General features: G+C 40.6%; 1 protein-coding gene across 11 annotated transcripts in view; it reads right to left on the reverse strand.

Moving 5' to 3' along the window:
* Nucleotides 1-5,252: 5,252 nt before the first annotated feature.
* Zkscan5 (zinc finger with KRAB and SCAN domains 5) overlaps nucleotides 5,253-22,138 on the reverse strand; it is a 27,706-nt gene continuing 10,820 nt past the window's right edge. For 5 of the 11 annotated variants that reach the window (XM_010642717.3, XM_033764777.1, XM_033764778.1 and 2 more), the window contains exons 3-6: nucleotides 17,308-17,390; nucleotides 16,877-17,012; nucleotides 10,299-10,916; nucleotides 5,254-7,240 (exon numbers count right to left, since the gene is read on the reverse strand). In XM_010642717.3, coding sequence (XP_010641019.1) covers nucleotides 6,117-7,240; nucleotides 10,299-10,916; nucleotides 16,877-17,012; nucleotides 17,308-17,390 — 1,961 coding nt within the window. In that variant the 3' untranslated portion in view covers nucleotides 5,254-6,116. Of the gene's footprint in view, nucleotides 7,241-10,298; nucleotides 10,917-16,876; nucleotides 17,013-17,307; nucleotides 17,391-22,138 lie in introns of all 11 variants that reach the window. The other 6 variants (XM_033764774.1, XM_033764775.1, XM_010642714.3 and 3 more) reach the window with 4 other exon arrangements.

The following is a 22,138-nucleotide window of genomic DNA, read 5'->3' on the forward strand; positions in this document are numbered from 1 at the left end:
AGCCTACTGTGCCTTTTTTGAGGCAACTTTTTGCACACAGATTTGCCTTCAATTCTCAGAAACCTACTGAGCAGCCTTTTCCTTGCTGCTCACCACTGAACCAATTCCTGGGTTCTGAATGGTGCCTTTCTGATCCGTGTGCTGCCCTGTTTTTCAGGCAGGATTCTGGCTAGGGCCTGTGCACACTTGGGATGGTATCTGAGAATGCCTCTGGCTGGGGCCTGCCCCCTTGTGTAGCTGTTCTCTGAGGGCCTTTCGCTGGGGGTTGTGCACCAGAGTCAATGGTGTCTGAGAGGGCTTCTGGCTGAGGTCTGTATGCACTTACTAATGGTATCTTGGCAGGCTTCTGGCTGTTGCTTGCCTGCCTGCATAGCTTTTTTCCAGGTGGGCCTTTGGCTGGGGCCTGTGGATCCAAGCTTCTGGTGTCTGGTGGGGCCACGGCTGGGACCTGAACCCACCTGTGTAGCTCTGATCCACGCAGGATCTCTCTGGGATCTGTGCGCACTTACCAATGGAATCTGGGTGGGCCTTTGGCTGTTGCTTGTGTACCTGCACATCTCTTTTCCATGTGGGACTTTGGGGCCTCTGGGCCCAAGCTGCTTGAGTCTGGGTGGGTCCCTGTCGGGGACCTGTGCATACCCACTCTGCTCTGGTCCACATAGAGTTCTCTCTGTTCTTTGGACAAGATCTCACTATGTATTTCACACTGGCCTTGAACGATGTAGCCCAGGCTGGTCTTGAATTTGCCAAGATTCTGTTGCCTCACAGCCTCCTGGGTGCTGGGATTACAGGTGTACCATCATGCCTGGTCAATTTTTGTTTCTGTTATAAACAAGAGTTTACCATTCCCCTAGTGGTTAATTTTATTTATCTAGACCTAGTGATAGGTTTGGGCTAAGACTGTCACATACTCTCCTGATCATATATCGGTGATATATACAGTACTTGTAATTTTATGACCAGGCACAGAACAAAGCAGTTGCCATATTGCATCAGACTCAAGATTTATCATGCTCTTCATTCTGCCATTACCAGAGGCACTAAAGATGAAACACTTTGTGAAGAGGTAAACTCATCATTGAAGTCAATTGCAAAACATACATGTTCTTCAATTTTGTGCACCCTTTAGTAACTCTAATTTATTATCTGCTATATTTTTGGCATCTGCATAGGTATCTGCTGTCCAGCCTCCCAGTGTACTTATGCCATTTCCTCCCTTCTTACACCATTCTGGTTTCAAGAAGTGTCTTTAATAGTCCTACTATCCAAAGATCTAGCAATTTCAAATTTCAAATCTCACCAATTTTTGAAGTTTCCTTTCTCTGGGACTTCCCTAGGGCTTGTTTTTTCTTTTTATGTCCACCTACTAGTCCTGCACTTTCTGGTGAGGTCATGTCCACAGTCAAGGACATGATCAAACTGCTAACATCTTTGCCTTGTCTTAAATCTAAAGAGCAAAAAGCTGGGCGTGGTGGCACATGCCTGTAATCCCAGCACTCGGGAGGCTGAGGCAGGAAGATTGCTGTGAGTTCAAGACCAGCCTGGGCTACATAGTGAGTTCCAGGTCATTCTCAACTACATAGTGAGACCCTGTCTCAAAAAAACAAACAAACAAAAAATAAAATAAAGAGCAAAGCTGGGCTTGGCTGGCATGCATGAAGGAAGGACCCAAAGAGGGGCTTTTTGCCACATTCTGTTGGAGATGTCAGAAGCAATAACTAAGCATGTCAGCACCCAAGAGCCCTTCACTACCACTCCTTGCCCATAACCCAGAGCCCAGGATGGGCACAGTAGATGAAAAGAGCACAATCCTTGACCTTCAAAACATACTGACCAGTCAGAGAGCCCTCTGGAAGTGCATTACTCTTCTGCCTTCCTCAATGAAAACTATCCACCATGGAAGTTCTCTAGGAACCTGAGTGGTCTCATCTCAGTGGCTCCCTAAGTCATCCCCTATAAAACAAAGAATTTAACCTCCTCCTTAGCCTGGGCGAAAAGACAGTTCTAAAACAGGTTCTCATCAACCAAAAGGAAATAAAAGGAGGAATGGGAATCTAGCCTCCTCGGTGAAAAGTGCAGGTCACCTCAGGTAGGACAGCAGCTTAATTTGGGCTATTTCTTGGCCAAGTTCATGGTAGTCCACTGTTATCTGCAGTGATTCCTATTGTCTGCCATGATTCATGATCCTGGCTTTATAAGGTCCAGCCTGGTCAATCAAATGGAAATCCTGTATCTATCAAATATGCAAGAGTAGCACCAATCTCTGCCATTCCCAAGAAAATCATATCCTTGCTGAACTTCCCTGACAGGGCTGCAGTATTTTCAGGAGCTCCCACCATATTTCACCATGTTCATAGCCTCTCATTTAGATTTCAAGCATAAAGATGCCAACAAAAGACATTTTTCTACTACAATAGATCTCAATCTGTACATAAAGAAATCAAGGTGAAGGTTCTACCAATTAAGTATGTCCATTCCAATCACACACTGAGGAACCAGGAAAATGACCAAGTGGGTCCACACAGCCAATGGATCCAAAGGGTTATGGACCTGAGTTAAGAGTCCATTTACTTGACTCCCATATGCTTCTGGAGGGGGAGAAGAGTTTTGGGTATTTGTTTCTAATATAGAACTACCTCGGTAAAAGGTCAGGGTCTCTTTAGAATAAATGGGGAAATCACTCTATATGTACTTGCCATCCATCACATTGTAGGATCCTTCCTCAAGGCAACTAAAATCAATGGGCTCTTATGAATGTTGAAACTGAGCCAGGGATTGTGATTTCTCATTGGTATAGTTGGCTCCAGACTTCTGTTCATTTGTTCTCCCAATTAACTATATTAAGCAAAGCTCTTATTAGACATTTCCATATATTCCTAGTCAGCCTCTGATCTGCCCATCAGGCACTGCTGCCCATCACAGTAATTGTACCCACTTTGTTCTGATAGTTATATTCTGCTATTCCAACATGTACCATCACTTTTGATATTAAGAAGCCCAGTTGTTTAAGAGCATCTCTTACTATCAGTTCAGCAAGTGAGGACAGCCAATAAGCTTTTCAGTGATGCTTATGCTCCCATCCCAACCAGTGCAGTCCTTATTGTCTTAGTAAAGAGCACTCTCCAGACCCTCCTAAGAAACAGTTAGTGGTAGCTTGCTTGGCCTTACATAATTTCAACCATTTCTTTATGAACTTTTCGATACTGTTGTCCAGCCTGCCATAGAAGTTCTGGCATCTCTACATCATTTAATATGGGTCTTGTCTTTCCTGATATTTTCTCATTTTTTTAAACAGTCCTATTATTTTCTCAGGCTGATTCAGCCAGGGCTCCAGCAATCCTGCCTCAGCCTCCCAAGAAGATGGGATCATATACAGGCGTGTGCCACCATGCCGGCCTTTCCTAAACTTGCAAGAATCATCCAAATAGTTTATTAGACTCACTTACCCCTTATAATTTTGTTAAATTCTGTCACACACAGAGTAACCTCAAGCTTTCCAAATTTAATTAAGTCCCTGGTCAGCACTCTTAGGATCCATTCTCAGGTTTCCAGTCCTGCCAGTACATTCTAACCAAGATCTGTGACTCCTTTTGTATAGAATCAATGTCCTTTCTTATCAGACCTAGCACTTGTAAGGTCAGGTTACTGTGAGACCTGATCCTCCTAATGTGTCTGGTAGACAGACAGGGAGGTAGGAGCAAGTTCTGAGGATCAGCGTTGTCTTGTTCTTCATCTGTTTCATTCCAGGCATCTACTCTGTTTCAGAAAAGTGAAAGCTTCTATTTTCCAATAGGATGAGTTCAAGGGAATTTAGGGATTGAAAAGTACACAAGTATGGTTATTCATATAGTCCTATCTTTTCCACCTCTTCCCTAACAGAGCCCTGACTTTGATTAGAGACATCTTGGTTGTGAATTTGGGCTTTTGTAAAGTTCAGCCCTTTTCCATTAAATCTCACAGGTGAACGTTAGTTCTGGGACTATGTCTGTAGATGGGGGTCTCTCTCACACTTTTCATTAGCTTGCTGGCTATTCCCTGTCATTTTCTATCTTCAAAGAGGCAGTGACTTTCAGCAGAAATACTTATCCTATAATCATTGTATTATATCCCTGTTTGTCCCAAACCTTACATAAATCAGTTCATCTTTTCCACCTATAATCCAACCCAGTTTACAGGTCAGTATCTAGTGATTGAACAGGTACTATATGATGAAACTAGCAATATTCCGCACTCTACCAGTGATGGGGTTCTCATGGCCTAATGGTGAGTGAACAACTCCACAAGCCATTCTTGTAGTCATCTTCCTAGGACCATTTATGGCACCAAGTGTTTTATGTGAGTTTCTCTAGAGTAGAGCCTAAGACAGGAACTCAGCACTACATAGATTTATTGAGTGTGCTCCTTAGGAAAAGCCCTGGGAATGAAAGAGAACAATGAAAAGAAAAAGCTAAGCATGGATGCGGCCTGATAAAATGTAGCCTTGGTCTGATCCCCAGAAGGTTCTGGGGTACAAACTGAGCCAGTTTTCCCTCTCATGGTAAGTGATCAGCCTTTTTTTTTAAAAAAAATCCCTGTCAATCATGTCAACCAGTGATTGGATGAGGGCACAGAGGAGAAATCTCCTGGGCTGAGGCAGTTCCCATCTTCTGAGAACAATCCCCAAATCTCTGAAGAAAGACAGCTTAGCCTTAGCTATACACTTAGCAGGCAAAACACAAGAGCTGCTGGGAAGTGGGTGTACCAGCTTAGTAAAGGAGTCTAGAGTGGGCAACACCATAAGTCACATATAAAATCAACAAATATTTCATGGGGACCAAAGTCAGCAGAAGCAAGACTTCAGCAGTACCTCTGAAGCATTCTCATTCTCTGTAGCAAACACTCTTGAGTCAACGTTCTTACCCAATGTTCTTATCATTCCCCTGAAAAATTCCCACCAATACCTTCCCACATGGCAGGTTGTACTGGACCACATCTATATCAGCTCCTTGTTAGCAATTCTGGTTGCAACGCAAGCTGAAACTCATTCTACACGCCATAACCCTATAAGGGAGGTCTAACCACAGGGTACTTGGGAACTAGAGCATATACTGCTTAGATTAAGATCTCTAATTCAAGCTAAGTGTGGTGGCATACATGTATAATATTCCAGCTCAGCCTGGGTTACTTAGCAAGACATGATCTCAAAATTTTAAAAAAATTTTCTTTTAAAAGAGCTCATCGCAAAAGCCCTGGGTTCAATGCTTAGTAACACACACACACACAAATTCTCATGGTTGGTCCGATTCACTCTATGGATTTGTGTGTACTATAAACCACCCACCAGTTTTGCCTTTCTTCTCTATCTCCCTAAGGTCCTTCTCACATACCTTAAGATGTGATTCAGAATACAGTTTCTCACAAATTTACAAATTTAACTTTTAACTAGATAACCTTGTCACTGGTATAATCAATATGAAAGTGAGATAGAGTACTTCATAAACAATTTGTAGATTGAATACAGCAGAAGGAACACATCTCATCAAACCCCTGAACCCCAATTTTGCCAAAATATAGATACCTAAGTCAATTTCTTTTCAAAGGGTTTAATACTTAAGATGGAAACAATGATTGGAGTATTTTAGTGGTTGGGATAATCATATCTAGAAAAGTTCATTGCTCACGTACCAAAACAGATATCATGCGTTAAGAGTTCTTTCACTGCACTCTTCCCTGAATCAATATGCTGTCAAACAAGGAAGACACTACAAATAAAGGTTATTTCTACTGTGCTCATAAAGCTTTCCTCAGAATCAATTTTCTGAAATTCTAATAAAGAATGAATGTCATCTGAAGGCTTTCCTTCATCTGCATATCCAGGGGTTCTCTTTTTTACCTAGATTTCTAAGCATAAAGATGCTACCCAAAGCACTTCTCAAAAGGGAAAGCAAACAGGTATTTACTCATTGTGGATGCTCCAGTGTTCCTTTAGGCTGAATTCTAACTGAAAGAGTTCAATATATCTGTAGATTTAATGGTTAAGTTAGAAAAATGCATCATATTGTTATTACACTCATTATAGGAATAAGGTCTCTTTAGGAAGGCTTCCCTACCATTGTACTGTTTTTTAATAGAAACATCTATGTGCTTAAGGTGTTTATGGGATCTGTCCTCTCATGGCTTCTCAGATGCTTAAAGAGGCTACAGCTCCAGCTGAAACTCATTCCACATTCTTTACACTGAAAAGGTTTCTCACCAGTGTGAATTCTCTGATGCTGACTAAGATGTGACTTCAGAGTGAAGCCTCTTCCACATTCATTACACTGATGGGGCTTTGCACTGGGACAGATTTTTTGATGTTTTATGTGGGAACACTGGCCAGTATTTCCTCTACATATATCACATTTATGGGTTTTCTCTGCAGTGTGAGTTCTATAATGTTGAATGAGGTCTGAACTGTAATTAAAGGCTTTTCCACATATGTCACATTTATAAGGCTGCTCTTGTAACTCAATCTTTTTGTCTTCAATCACAGTCAAGTTCCAACTGTATGCTTCTTCACAAATGCCATTTTTCTCATTTTTCTGACCCACATGGAGCACCTGATGTTCGATTAGGCTTACATACTGAAAGAAGATTTCTCCACATTCATGACATTGATGGGACTTTTCACGGGAGTGGAGTCGCAGATGTCCAGCAAGGTGTGAACGCCTTCCAAAACCTTTCCCACATTCATTACACTTAAAGGGCCGCTCCCCACTGTGCACACTCTGGTGCTGAACAAGATGAGACCTCACTCGAAACGCTTTTCCACATAAATGACAGGTGTAGGGTTTCTCACCTGTGTGAACTCGCTGATGCTGAGTGAGGTGCACACGTTGGTTGTAGCTTTTCCCGCACTCATCACACTGAAATGGCTTCTCCCCCGTGTGAATTCGTTGATGTTGAACAAGATGTGCACTCTGAATAAAGCTCTTTCCACATTCGTTGCATTTATGTGGTCTCTCTCCTGTGGAGGGTTTTTTGTGGATGTAAGTGACTTCACTATAATTCATCCTCTTTGAAGAAGGCTGTCCTAGTATCTCCATAGGAAGTCCCTGCTTTCTCTCAGCCTTGCTTTGGTGTTCATAGCCTTCTTCAAAACCTTGAACTTCAGAAGCATTCCTTTGGACTTTTTCTGATACTTCCATGTCTGCTTCTGAAAATTCTGAAATTTTGTTCTTAACATTCAGTTTTGCATTCTTCCTACTTCTTCTGTCACTGCCTAAAAAAGTTAAGAGCAAAAATGCAAATATTAGTTATTTTGCAGAAGAAAAAGAAAGTGTTGGGGTGGGGGTGGTAATTAAATGAAACTATCACAGAACAAAAGGGGATACACGTAGGTACATACCAAAAGGAAGGTATTTGTCCAGTGAAAAGAGCAAGACAAAAAAGAAATCTACTTAATGGAGAGTAGAAATGACTGAAGTTAGTCTATAGCCTTGCTGAGGTTAGGATAGGACAAGCAAAAAAAATGTCATTATCTGGAAGGAGTAAAAGGAATTCTGAAATGGGAGGGGACACAGGAATGAGGACAGATTTAGTACCCCAAAAGAAGTTAGCACACCAAATGAGGTAGAACAAAAACACATAACTGGATGGTGAGAACTGACAAAAACTGGAAGAAGGAAAAGACAAAGGATTAAAAAGTGTTTGGAATTAGGAAATATCTGACTAGGAGCCATGAAACAAGAAGCAAGTCAATAAAAAATATCATCAAGATCCCTGCCCCTCTCACCTGAGCTGACCCTCTTTAGTTTCTCTCATATGGAACCTCATACTTCTCAGATCCTTTCTTTGTTGTTATTTTTTGTTTTCTGAGCCAGAGTCTCATTATGTAGTAGTTCAAGCTGGCCTTGGACTATGTGGCCCAGGTTGGTCTCAAACTCACAGTGATCCTCCTGCCTTAGCCTCCCAAGTGCTGGGATTACAAGCATGTACCATCACACCCAGCATGCTTCTCTCATCTTTATCTGCCACCCCACCAGACCACAGCCTCATGAGAACTTCAATGGGATTTGTTCTATTCCCTGCCAGACCCTGAGCACTTAGCACTAGTGGCTCCAAAATAAGTGGCTGGATGAATGCATCAAGCACTTCTTCTCCGGTCCAAAAGAGTGGAGAAGGCTGAGAATAATGACTGGGAAATAAGTCTGAGGAACAACTGCAAGTAGGATGTGAAAGACACTTGAGAAGCAATTGCTTTTCAAGTCCAGAGAGTTATCAGACGGTCTTTCCAAATGGGGTAGTCCCCAAGAACAGGATAAAAATGGCTGAGACAGCTCAGCTCAACACAAAACCCTAAAGACATTATAAACTTCATAAATGTCTATACCATGAAGGAAGACATGACAGTGATGTTAGTGTGAATCATAAGTAGCTGAGCTTGAGGACATCAAGAGCATCAATTTTAAAATTAACATAATAAAATGTTCACTAAGTGTGGTTGTATACACCTCTAATCTCAGCAGTCAAAGGGGCTGAAGCAAGAGGATTGCAAGTTTGAGCCCAGCCTAATGACTTTGCAAGACTGTCTGAGGGTGAGAGGGATCGCAACTCAGTGTGAAGGCCCGGGTTCAATGCCCAGTACCACACACACACACACACACACACACACAAATAATAATAATTAATTTAATTTAATCAAAAACTTTGGCCAGTCTTAGTTGGCTGAAGAATACTAATAAAAAGTCTTAATGTTCACAGTTCAGTTTATAGTAACCTCACCCATATTTAATGTCATTTGAAAATATTTTCACAAAGTAAACAGGAAATTTTACACAACCTTATTCATAACCAAATTAAGGAAATCAACATAAAAACAAATTCTCTTCTGCTTACACAAATGGTTAAAAAATTTTGTTTTTGGTTTTGGTTTTTTTTTTTTTTTTTGAGACAGGGTCTCACTGCATAGTTGAGACTGACCTGGAATTTACTATGTAGCCCAGGGTGGTCTCGAACTCACAGTGATCTTCCTGCCTCAGCCTCCCAAGTGCTGGGATTACAGGCATGAGCCACCACGCCTGGCCTAAAAAATTTTAATAACCCTAGCAAAATTTTATTTACACTGATACTATATACAGTGCAACTGTTTTAGAAAGCAGTATAGTCATATAAATGTTTTTTATTTTTTCACCTACTAATCCCACAACTAGAAATCTATTATAAGGAAATAATCCTAAATATAGGAAAATGTATAGGGGCAACATGGTTATCGGGACAATAGATAAAAAATTAGAATTGTGGGCTGGGAATTTAGCTCAGTGGTTCCACTGCCTACCTCACACACGCAAGGTCCTGAGTTTGATCCCCAGTACCAAAAAAAAAAAAAAAAATTAGAATTGAATAATCAAAGAATAGTTGACTAAAGCTGAGTAAATTACAATGTCATTAATGATGGGAGGTTGTCCAAAATAACCAACAGGAAAACTGAAACACTGGAAAGTGCATATGTCACACTTGACTGTATTCTGTGACTAATGACACAAGTTCATTAAAAAAGATATAGGAAAACAAATTAAATAATGATAGCTTGGTTCCCTAGGATTCTGCATGTTTTATTTCTGTCTTCCTCTTTCCTCCAAATTTGATATACCACTGTTATCATTTTAAAATAAATAAAGTAACTATATTAAGAGAACAAGGGGCAGGGGAATTAGCTCAATTGTTCTGTTGCCTGCCTCACAAGTGCAAGGTCCCTGGTACCAACAAAATTAAAAAAAAAAAAAAAGGAGAGAGAGAACAAGGAACAAAGAAAGATGCACGTACAGAAGCCAAATTGTCAATTACTACAGAAAGGCTATAGAAAACTGGGCACAGAGGTACAAGCCTATAATTGTAGCATGCTGAGATGCTGAGGCAGAAGGATCACAAGTTTAAGCCCAGCCCAAGCAAGTAAGTAATTTTGCCAGACTCTGGCTCAAATTAAAGAATAAAAATGGCTGGGGATACAGCTCTGTGTAAAGGCTCTGGGCTCAATCCCCAGTACCCCCAAAAAGAATGTCTAAAATGTATGAGTCAAGTAATAGCAGTATTAGGTTAAAACAGGTAAGTGATAAAAGCAAGTACATTTTAGGGGGAAAGGGAGGTTGTGGATAGGGGATAGAAGGGAATAGGGTTTTTTGCCTATTAGACGATTAAGTATAAATAAGAATATAAAAAACTGCGGTCTTTGTTCCTTCCTACTGCTCCCAGTATTAGAGCCCATTTGTCCTGCCCCACTAAGCTAATAAAACAAAATTTTGCCTTCATGTAATTCCTGAATACAAACCCCTCCCACGTACATATCTGGGACTTCTCCCGGAAGTGCCGTTTCAGATGCTCAATCAGGTGTGAGTGGCGACCAAAGCTCTTCCCGCACTCGTTGCACCCGTAAGGCCTCTCCCCGCTGTGGACACTGTGGTGCTGCACAAGGTGGGAGCTCACCCGGAAAGCTTTCCCACACACCTGGCACTTGTAGGGCTTCTCACCGGTGTGGACTCTCTGGTGCTGAGTGAGGTGCACGCGCTGATTATAGCTCTTCCCACATTCACCACACTGAAATGGCTTTTCTCCAGTGTGGATTCGCCGATGCTGAATAAAGTTGGAGGCTTGAAGGAAATATTTCCCACAGTCATTACATCTGTGCCCTCTCTCACCATTTGTGCTCTGCTTACGGTTCATGTCCGCACTAGTGCGAAGATCTCTCTTTTGGGAAGGATTTTGCCTCGGTTTCCCCATGGTGGGATTTACCTGCCACCTTTGTACCATGCCCTTAAGGTCACTAACTTCTGCAATCTCTTGACTCCGAGGAATATTTCTTTCGGTGCTTCCTACTGCCACCCAATGTGAGTTGGGTGAACTGGCTTCATTAGAAATCTGCTTGGCTACAAGCTCCCTGTTGTTGTCCTTGGGCTCATAATCTGAAATAAGAGAAGGAAAATGGGGAAATTAGCTATTCCTTGCATTATTGGAGATGATGCAGGGATACAGGATAATTAAGTGAAACCAACATGTGTTAGAAACACCTGACTTCGTAAATATGACTTGAAAATGAGGATGCAATAAATATTAAGCAGAAAACCAGGCAGGGTAGGCAAAGAAATGCTGGCAAGAACGGGCCAAAGAAATGGGACTGGAGAGCAGTCATCTAACTTAATGAAGAAGGTACGTGGTATTCTCTTGCTATAATACTTAAAGACAGTATCTGTGAATCTGTGAACACATGCACAGTATTAAATATAATATTCACCCCCTTTCTTTTTTTAATCTTTTTATTTTTTTCATTCAGGAAATCAAACCCAGAGCCTTGTACGTGCTTGGCAAGTGCTCTACCACTGAGATACATCCCCAGCCCATAAATACAATATTCTTTAAAAGATTTGACTTTGGGTTATGCAGCTAACCCCAGTGTTCACTTTCTTCTTCCTATAAATTCAGAGTTTGAAGAAAGACGATTTTTCTGGTTTTTCCAATCCCAAGAGGATATGAGTATGGTATGAACTTGTCTAAATGAGGGGGGAAAAAAGGATTTTTTTTTCTATACTAAGAGAAGAGCTAGGTGAACATGCAATAGTGATTTATTGATAGATGAATTTTTTAATGCCCAAGATCAGTTCCCTTGTACAATGATCAGCACAAATATTACCAGCTGATATTTTACTCAAAACATTGATGTTCAATATGATGTGCAGAGAGAAATCTTCACTAATTAACAAATAATAGGCAATATTATTTTTTATTTGTTTTGTTTTTGTTTTTTTCCAGTACCAGGGATTGAACCAGTACTTTGGGTTTGCCCGGCAGGCACTGCACCACTGAGTTATATGCCTGGCGGCAATATTATTTTTTAAATGCTAAAAAGATCATGGCCTATAGAGAATTTCCTAATAAGACTTCTGTGCTGCATCCTGTGGCATATGCCTGTAACATAGCTACCTGGGAGGCTCAGTCAAGGGGATCCCAAGTTTGAGACCAGCCTGGGCAACTTAATGAGACCATGTCACAAAATAAAATTTTACAAAAGGTCCAGAGATGTAGTAGTATGGTCTTGTGTATAGTGCTTTTCAGACAAATGGGAAACCCTGGGTTAAATTTACCATACCACAAGAGTAAAAAGAAATACTTTTGCAAATAAAATAATTTTCAACATGCAATAATGATAATAAGAATTAACATTTGCTGGGTGCTTACTCCAGGCCAGGAATTATGCCAAGCTGCTTTACAATTTTATGACATTATATAATCTTTACAATTACCTGTTGAGGTAGGTACTATTTCATCCTTTTTGACACAGTCCTAAGTTGTAATTTTTGTAGCATGAAGACAATTTTGGTTTTTATTCTATCTTGTGGTGGTGGGAACAAAACCAGGCCTCATACATGCAAAGAACACATTGTCCAACTGACCTACATCACCAGCCCTCCATGAAGAAAATTTTATTTTACTACATAGCTATTTTATTTTCTATTATCATTTTATTTTCTATATTTTAACAGTGGAAATTCATATATAAACAAACAAAAAAATCTACCATAAAACCAGACTTTTATGTTTTTTTCTCCCCCATTTAACAAGGCAGATAATCCCAATAATTACAGTACAAGGTATAAAAACAAAACATACAGTGAATGTTTAAATTTTTTTTGGTGATGGGTATTTGAGACAGGGTTTCACTATGTAGTTGAGACTGACTTGGAACTCACTATGTAGCCCAGGCTGGTCTCGAACTAACAGCGATCCTCCTGCCTAAGCCTCCCGAGTGCTGGGGTTACAGGTGAGCACCACGACGCCCAGCAATGAATGTTTAAATTTTTAAAAATTCATTACACTAAAAAAAAAAGTTTTATTACACTATGGCCAGGGATTTAGCTCAGTGGTGCCACCAACTGCCTCACAAACACAAGGTGCCGAGTTCAATCCCAATACAAAAAAAAAAAAAATTTTTTTATTACACTAAAAGACACATTGTCATCAGTTCCTCTCAAAATATTCAAAGGTTCTCCTTCACTTCAAAGATATTCCATCATTCTTGACAATGTGTAATAAAGTTTTTAAAACATAAACATTAACCATAGTTTTGAGTCATCCCTTGTTATCTCTATCTACCTGTGCTCATATATTGTATTCTTACTAGAATTCTCTTCCATTCAACAAGTCAAACAAAACAAGCACATACCTTTCTTTTTCCAGTGATAAATTTTAAAACCATCACAGCTCCATGTACCTCTGATATTAACAATTAGTATATTAACCCCAATTATTAGGATTGGGATATTAACCATTATCCTTTTCCAAGGAGAGGGGCTATATATATTGTGATACCAGTCTGTTTACACACTGGCTTCCTGCCCCCTCCCTTGCCTCTTCATGGTGTAAATGATAAGCTCTCTGATGAGAGTCTTGGTTTATGTGTATGTTCAACTGTCCTTGCTCAATGCTGTGCCAGGCTGCTGAGCAATGAGGGTAAGGGGATGTATAAAAAAGCTCAATCAGACTTCAAAATCATGACCTTCAACTTCATTGGTTCCCTAGCTTGTCCGTCTTTCTAAATTTGGCTCTTTTTCTTATTCATTTTATTTAACATCTATATAAAAATGTTTCCATTACTATATTTTTTAAATGGACTAATATATATGGTATGCTATTATTTTTTATGAACGTATATATAAAAAACATGTCTAGAACTGGGAGGGGCAGCATACCCCTGTAATCCCAGTACTCTGTGAGACAGAAGGATCCCAAGTTCAAGCCCAGCATGGGCAACTATAAGACTTAGAAAAGCCCTGTGCCTAAAATTAAAAAAGGGGTGAGAGGATATAGCTCAGTGTGGAGGTCCTGGGTTTGAACTCCAGTACCACAAAACAAACAAATACACAAACATGGCTAGAGATAATCAACATCCTGGTACTAATCACTGCCTTGCTGTCTATGGTGGTACACACCTGTAATCCTAGCATTCAGCATGTTGAGGCAGGATTTCCATGAGTCCAAGGCCAGCCTGGGCTACACAGTGAGTTCAAGGCCAGCCTAAATTACATAGCCAGACTGTATTTCAAAAAACAAACAAAAAATAATCATTGGCTCTCTGAGGAAAATTCTAGGTAGGTGCATTATTTTTCACTTTATACCCATTTATACTATTTTAATTTTTACTATGTGCATATATGAACCTTTTAAAGCCACAGTTCTCCACTGCACTACACTAAATCCACTACTGCACCACCTCCTACTTATTCTACTACCTGCTGAATCACCTACTCACTCTCAACAGGTGCCTTTCCTATTTTACAGAAAAGCAAAGCTTTCCAGCCAAGAGCTCCCTGAATGACCTACAGCCCCATCTTTGAGCTTACAAGAAGCCTATTTTTCATCCTCCCCTTGCTCACAATGGAGCCATGACTCTCCTTAACCAAGATCAATCCTTCATGCCTCCCATACTCTGGATCTCCCATGCCTTCTTGCTTTCCAGGGAACTCCCTAGATCATTTATTTGCTCTTCCTTACTTCCAACTTCTACTTTATTAGTTCTCTTGGAGTAGCACTTAAATATGCCTAAAACTTCTCCCCTTTAGAAAAAGGAGCATTCAGTCAGGCATGGTGGTGCACACCTGTAATCCTAGTAGTCAAAGGCTGAGGTAGGAGATAACAAGTCTGAGGCCAGTCTGAACTGGCCAGCCTGTGTACATAGCAAGACTCTGTATTCCCCCCCAAAATACAAGAATAATCCATCCATTCAACCCATGTACTCTCAGTGAGTAAGCCTCCCTCTTCTGCTTTAGAAACAAAGTTCTTGAAAGTTATCTAGAATACCTTCCTTAAGTCCCTCCCCGTTGCAGTTTTGAAAGACACTGTCTTATGTTCCCCAATATTCCAGCCACTTCATATCTCCAAGACACATTTATTTATTTTTTAAAATCTCATTTCCAAATATGTTGGATATTTTTAAAAATTCTAACCTAGAATGCTATTAGAAATCCACAAGCACAAAAACAATCAAACGTGGCCTAAGGAGGCAGAAACCACTGAACACGGTCTCAATGTAAAAGGGTAGACTGAAGTTGTAAAGATGTGCCAATGAAGATAATGAAAAAAATAAACAGAGAGTAAGAATCAAGAGCACCTGTGAAAGTGACATAGGAAAGAACTATGCCAAGAACTTCCAACTCGGAATGAAACCATTGAGACCCTGTATAGTGCCTGGAAACACATAGCAATACTAATAGGCTCCGAGTAGCTTCTGGAAGTTAAAAGGAAGAGAGAAAAGAAATATGTTCATTAAATACACCTTTTTTTTTCCCGGACAAGATCTCTCTATGTAGTTCAGTCTTGAATTTGCTGTGTAGCCCAGGCTAGCCTTGAATTCAAAGCAATCTTCCAACCTCAGTTTCCCAGGTACCGGTATTACAGATGTGCACCCATGCCGGGCTCGATATACATTTTACAATATAAATAATTCACTGAGACAAAAGACTACCCCTAAGATCCCAATAGACCAATGAACAAAGGAAATTCTTGAAAATACTAATACCAACCAAATATACCTCTTAAGTAAAAGCCTGTGAATGAACTAAATCCATGAGCCAATGCTGATTGCCATGCTTTTCAAAAGAAATCTGGCACTGAGTATGTATTTCACCTGATGCCCACCAGTGTGCCTGATATAAAGTGGTTGGTTCTTCTACAATGATTAAAAATCTAAAAGCCAGGCCAGGGATTTAGCTCAGTGGTGCCATGCCTGCCTAGCAGGCACAAGGTCCTGAGTTTGATCCCTGGTTCTGCAAAAAAATATAAATAAATAAATGCCATAATCCCCAAAATGTCTGCAACAATGCTGAGTTTTTTATCATCACTCTAGGCAGCACACAGGACCATTAGCTTTCAGGATCATAACTTAGTTAGATGTAAGGGTACAAATTCAAGAAGTGATATAATGTGTAAAATATAGATACCGAGGTGAACATCATAAAATAACGACCTGTGATCTGGAGTGGTATTGGAGTGTACTAGCCACCCATGCATGAGAAGAAAGGAGACAATGCCAGTGAACTGGGCACTGTAGTGTAAGCCTGTAAACCCAGTACTCTGGGAGGCTGAGGCAGGAGGATCACAAGTCAAGCCCAGCCCAGGCAACTCAGCAAGACTCTGTCTCAAAATAAAAAATAAAAAGGGTAGGGCTGGGGATTTAGTTCTATGGTTCCACCGCCTGCCTTAAAGAGTTCAAGGACCTAAATTCAGTCCCCAGTACCAATAAATAAATAAAGTACCAAATAAAAATAAAAAAGGGCTAAGGATGCAGCTCAGTATTAATGCCCTGGGTTCAACCTCCAGCACAACCCCCACCCCCACCCCCACAAAGAACTAGTACTACTGAGACATCGTAGTTACTAGTATAATTAATAACTATTTAGTGTGGTCTGAGAAGTATTCATAAATCAGAATTATTCTGTTAAGAATTATACAATTTGGGCTGGAGATTTAGCTCAGTGGTTCCACTGCCTGCCTCACAAGAGCAAGGTCCCCAGTTCCATCCCTGATACCAAAAAAAAAAAAAGAATTATACAATTTGCCAAGGAATAAAATAACCACTAAAAGTTAATTAAAATCTAAACCCATTAGTTTAAGTGCACTCTTATTTAAGAAAGTTAAAAGCATTTGATGGATTATAAAATCTATTCACCTCAGGTATAGTACTATCAGTCTTCAATCATACCTTTATCAAGGTAGAAATAATTAGAATAATTTAAATGAGAAAAAAAGAGGTTGACTTACAGGAAAATAACAATTAAAACATATATGCTTTTTTATATGATGTGTTACAAATATTCCTTACAAAATACCAAAATTAAGATGTCCTAATCCATGCAGGTGAAATAATTCTTACCCAGGGAAGTAATACTCCCATAAATCTCCTTCCTGTCATCCCTATAAAGAGACTTCTGGGACTGGTCCAAATGTCCCCATTCCTCCAGGATGAAGGACACAGCCACATCAGCCACATCTTCGATTTTCACCAACTTCTGAAACAGGAGATCTCTGCTAAATTCCCACTCCCTGTGATCAAATCTGGAGTGAGGGGAAGAACTGGGAGCATTACAACAGGAAATCAGTGGACAAGAGGGACTCTGCCTCAAAGAGAAGTGGGAAGTATCGGGCAGAAAGGAAAAAGATAAAAGGGAATGAAGGTAATAACCCAAGATGGGCCTGGTCATTGGTCAAAGAAACAGACTTCCTAATAAAAACTTACAATCAAGGCAGCTACCTGTCAGAGAAGGGACGCAGGTCCTCACAGAGGCCAAAGGGGTGCCAGCTCACCTGGGACCCAGCTGAGAGAAGTGAAGCTGTCAGCTCCTGGCCGTCCTTCAGGGGAAGGGAAGGAGCTTGGAGAACAAGAAGGGCTGAAGGAGGAGAAAAAGAGGTATGAGTGAGAATATCTCCATTTAGTTCTCAGTGCTATCATGGGCATCCTCTGCTCACAAATCTACAATGACCCCTGCCAAATTCCTCTGGTTGGCTCTCAAGACCCTCTATATCCTGACCCCAGCCACACTTACCCTCTTATTCCTCCTTTCGCCACAAAACCAGACTTGCTGCTTTGTTCACTAATTTCTGCTTGACCATTCTCCTAGAAAGGATGCATTTCATTCCACTCTGCCTACATCAACTCTATCGGCCTCCAAGAACAGTCTCCCATCTTCCATGAAGCTAAAGCATTCCCTAGAGCACAGGACTTCACAAGCTTTAATGTGGGCCAAAGACTGCGTTTCTAACAAGCTTGAGCAAGTGAAGCAGTCTGGCTGGTCCTTGGACCACACCTGGATTAGCAAAGGTTCTAGCCCAGTCTCTGCCCTCAAGGAATTTCTATGGTTAGCTCATATTCAGTCAAGAGATATATATTAGGTCTACTCTATTAGAGAAATAGTCAGATAAAACTAAACTTGCCCTGTAAAACTCCTATGGAGAGAAGCCTGCCTGCCTTACAACAGTGTGAAAAGTTCTAGAACTGACATTCTGACTTTCCACAGGGGCAGAAGCACCTGCAGACTGCAGGGGAGGCAGGAGCAGCAAAAAGGCCTTTTCTTGGACACTGGCTCTCAGCGGTGGGGGAGAGGGGTGGGAGATGGCAAGCCTTCCAGGGAGAAGAAAGGGCACATGGCCCCTGTCAGTTTCACTTTTTTCAAAATTTCTGGCAGGAACACTTGAGGGCATTTACCAACCAGATAGTCACAGAACTCATCACAGTGGGTTATCAGCACTTTGGCAGAGGAAAGAAGCCCCCACCTACTGTAGAGACCAAACTGACTCCATTTTTAAAAAATGACTCCATTTTGTGGTCAGGCAGCCACCCAGTTACTGGAAAAGCCTCAGAGTGCCCTTTTGACCCAGTTCTCGGAAAAACCCGCGACAGTTCTCGTAAACTATAACCAGGTGTCCTTCTCTATTAATCTTGCAGAAACCTGTGGTTGGGGCCGGGAGGGACATCTGGCCCTGGCCAATAGAATAGAAACACATCTGCCTTTGCCCAATGTTAACCAATCAGGCACTGACCCATCTATAAAGCCCTTAGTTCCGCTTCCTTTGCTGATAAAAAGCCTGTTTAAAATCAGGTTCGGGCTCTCAGTACGGAACTGCTGCGTTGGTGAGGTCCGGGAGTTTAGGCTCCAGACTGCAATAAATTCCTCATGTAATTGCATCAGACTCGACTCCTTGGTGGTCTTTGGGGATATCACGATCTGGGCACAACACTACCACTGCCCCCATCAGATCCAGGTTTAGCCCCAACCTACACCTCTATGTCAGTTTGAAGCAGCTCCAGAAGAGGAGACCTCCACCCAACAACCATTAAAAAAAAGCCTGGAATATTAGATTTCCCTTGCCTTAAGATGGCTGCCACATAGACTAGCACCCTCCATGTTAAAACATGGCTTCTCCCACAAAGAACAAAGGTTTCTTCTTCCCATTATGCCTCTTCTCCCACCAAGAGTAACTTAATACTTGTTACAGCCCAACAGCTAGTGATGTCACAGGCTCCTCCAATCTCTTAATACTACCTCACTCAACTCCACCCAGTTTAGGCTAACACCATCCCACTCTTACAAAAGAAGTTCCCTGTGCTGCCATGTTGCTTTTCTCTTTGTTCAGAGATACACCGGCAGATCCTCCCCATAATGCAGCGGGGAGAATGAGAACATGTGTGACTTTAGGCAGTCCCATCTCTTGAGGCTGGAAACCATATGAGCTTCTGCTGTCACCTCTACTGGCTCTGTCTCAAATCCATGGCACAGCAGACCTTCCTGTCTGTGTTCTTTGACTTACCCAGTATTAATCTTTAACTCAACAGTTTCTTTAATACAGTTTCCAGTATATGTGGCCTGCTTAGTGCCCAGGACTTATTTACTTATGAGAACCAGGAAATCAGCAGTGACACAAAAAAGAGAGGACACTGGTGAGAAATAGAAGACAAAAACAGAAATCTGAACCAAGAATGGCTGAAGAGTCTAAACAGGACTTGAAAAACACACTAAATGGTCCACATCTGTGTGAATACTCAATTGTTGAAATCAAGAAACTGGTTTATTGGCAGAGAAGACAAGAAACAACAAGAAACAGAAGAACACTAGTAAGACCAGGAAAATGGAGGAACATGACTGATTTAAGGATGGCCATCAGTACATGGGAAATATGGTGGAAAAGCAAAGATGAGATGGTCAGAATAGGGCAGAAGTCTAGATTTAGGTGGGCAGTTGAATAGACACTTCTCAGATGAAGCAGAAACAGCAAATAAATATATGAAAAAATGCTCAATATCACTGGTCATTCAAGAGATGCAAATTAAAGCAATGCTGAGATTCCAGCTGACTCCAGAAAGAATGACTATTATCAAGACATCAACTAAATAACAAATGCTGGCAGCCAAGAAGTGAAAAAGGAACCCTTTTCCACTGTTGGTAGGAGTGTAGACTGGCACAACTCTCCAGAGTAGAGATTCCTCAAAAAACTAAAACTATAGGTTTCATTTGACCCAGCTATTCCCCTTCTTGCTATCTTCCCAGATGAATTAAATCATTTTACCACAGAGATATATGCACATCCATGTTTATAGCAGCACAGTTTGCAATAGCTAAACCTTGGAAACAGCCCAATTGCCCATTAACCAATGAATGGATAAAGATGTGGTTTTTTTTATACTCTGCCATAAAGAAGGATAAGCTTGAGACATTTTTAGCTAAATGGATTCACCTTGAGACCATACTCTTAAGTGAAATAAACAGGACACATATGTTTAAATACTGCGTTTCTCTAGTATAAGAAATGGAAACTGTAAATAAGGACCAAAATGTATAACAGGTATTGGGAAATGGGAAGAAAATGTTCAAATGAGAAGGGGAACAAAAGGGAGGGGAGAGGGGGAAAGTAAACAAGGAACAAGAAAAACAAAAGAATAGAAGGAAAAAATGGTACAAATTCTCTATGATGAATGTGATCACTATGCATATGTAAAATGTGCCAGGGCCTGGGATTTAGCTCAGTGGTTCGGTGGCCTGCCTTGCAAGCACAAGGACAGGAGTTCAATCCCCGGTACCAAATAAATAAATGAATAAATAAAATGTGCCCCCAAAAAAGTCTAGATTTGGAGTCAGAGCACTTAAATTAAAACCTTGGCTCTGTTACTTATTAGCTTTGGGAACTTGGACAAGTTAGTCAGACTCTTAGGCCTCATTTTTCTTTTCTTTTCAATTTATCTGTGTGTGAGAAGGGAGGATTGAACCTAGCATCTTCACACTGAGCTACATCCCCATCCCTTTTTGATAAAGAATCACTGGTTTCTGTTTGTTTTGTTTTGGAGATAAGGTCTTGCTATGGTGCCCAGGCTAGCTTCAAACTTCCAGATTCAAGCAATCCTTCTGCCTCAGTCTCTCAAGCAGCCAGGCTTACAGGCATGCACCAATAGTAAGAAATATGTGTATACCAACAAAGTCTACTGCACATTGTTTTAGTTTTTGAGCTTCTTTATTGAACAGTTTTAAATATTTTGTTTCACTTTGTTTTGAGATAGAGAATTACTGTGCAGTTAAGGCTGGCTTTGAACTTGTGGCAATCTTCTTGCCTCAGCCTCCCAAGTGCTGGGATTGCAAGAGTGCACTACCATGCCTGGCTTTAATATTTGTTAAGGTTAGTATGATATAGTATTTATTGTTTTTGAAGTCTTCTCAAGAAAAGAAATTTACAAATAGACTAAAATTCTGCATGATCAATTGGACATGTACACAAATCTAAGATACAGTTTGGGATCTACATCTTAGTTTTCCTATGCCTTGAAATATTTTTCCATTTTATCCTAAAAATTATTTCACTGCTACTCATCACAATTTCCTTAATTATTCCCAACAATGCCATAAAAAAAAAACTGAAGTAATGAGAATGGAAGAATAAAGGAAACATTTAGGATTACAGAATAGTGAAATAAATCATCATTCTTTACCCTTCTCAAAATACTACATATGTTGCCCAAAGCACCACTTCATTCTTCAAGCAGGTAGAAAAGAAAGCTGTTGACACCTGTTTAGTTTTCATTCAACACAACTGAGAACGCACAATTTTTCATTTGCTGCCCAAACTGCCAAAAAATGTACAGAAGACATTTACTAGGCAATTCAGAAGATGACAGAGACAAATATCAGTACTCTCTAATGATAACAATAATGATGACAATAAGGAAAACCTCAGCTTAAGTCTTTAAATGATAACATCCTACATAAATTTTCTCAAATTCAAGAATCAACAATGCTGCCTGGCATGGTGGCACACTTGTAATCCCAGGACTCAGACGCTAGGGCAGGAAGATCACTGCCAGGTCAAGGCCAGCCTGGGCTATACAGTGATTTCAAGGCTGGCCTGAATTACATAGTGAGACCCTATCTCAAAACAGTAAAAACAACAAAGAATCAATAGTAAACAACATATTTCTACTTTCAAAAAGGAAAGTCACTCCAGTGAGTGACTGAACAGGAAGGACTGTCCCATATGACATTTCACAAGGGGCCGGGGATTTAGCTCAGTGGTTCTGCTGCCCGCCTCCAAGCACAAGGACCCGAGTTTGATCCCCAGTGCCAAAAAGAAAAAAAGAAAAAAAAAAAAAAAAAAA

This window comes from Fukomys damarensis, unplaced genomic scaffold, assembly GCF_012274545.1.
Source record: "Fukomys damarensis isolate Sample0158 unplaced genomic scaffold, DMR_v1.0_HiC HiC_scaffold_17, whole genome shotgun sequence".
In the NCBI taxonomy this organism is placed as follows: Eukaryota; Metazoa; Chordata; class Mammalia; order Rodentia; family Bathyergidae; genus Fukomys; species Fukomys damarensis.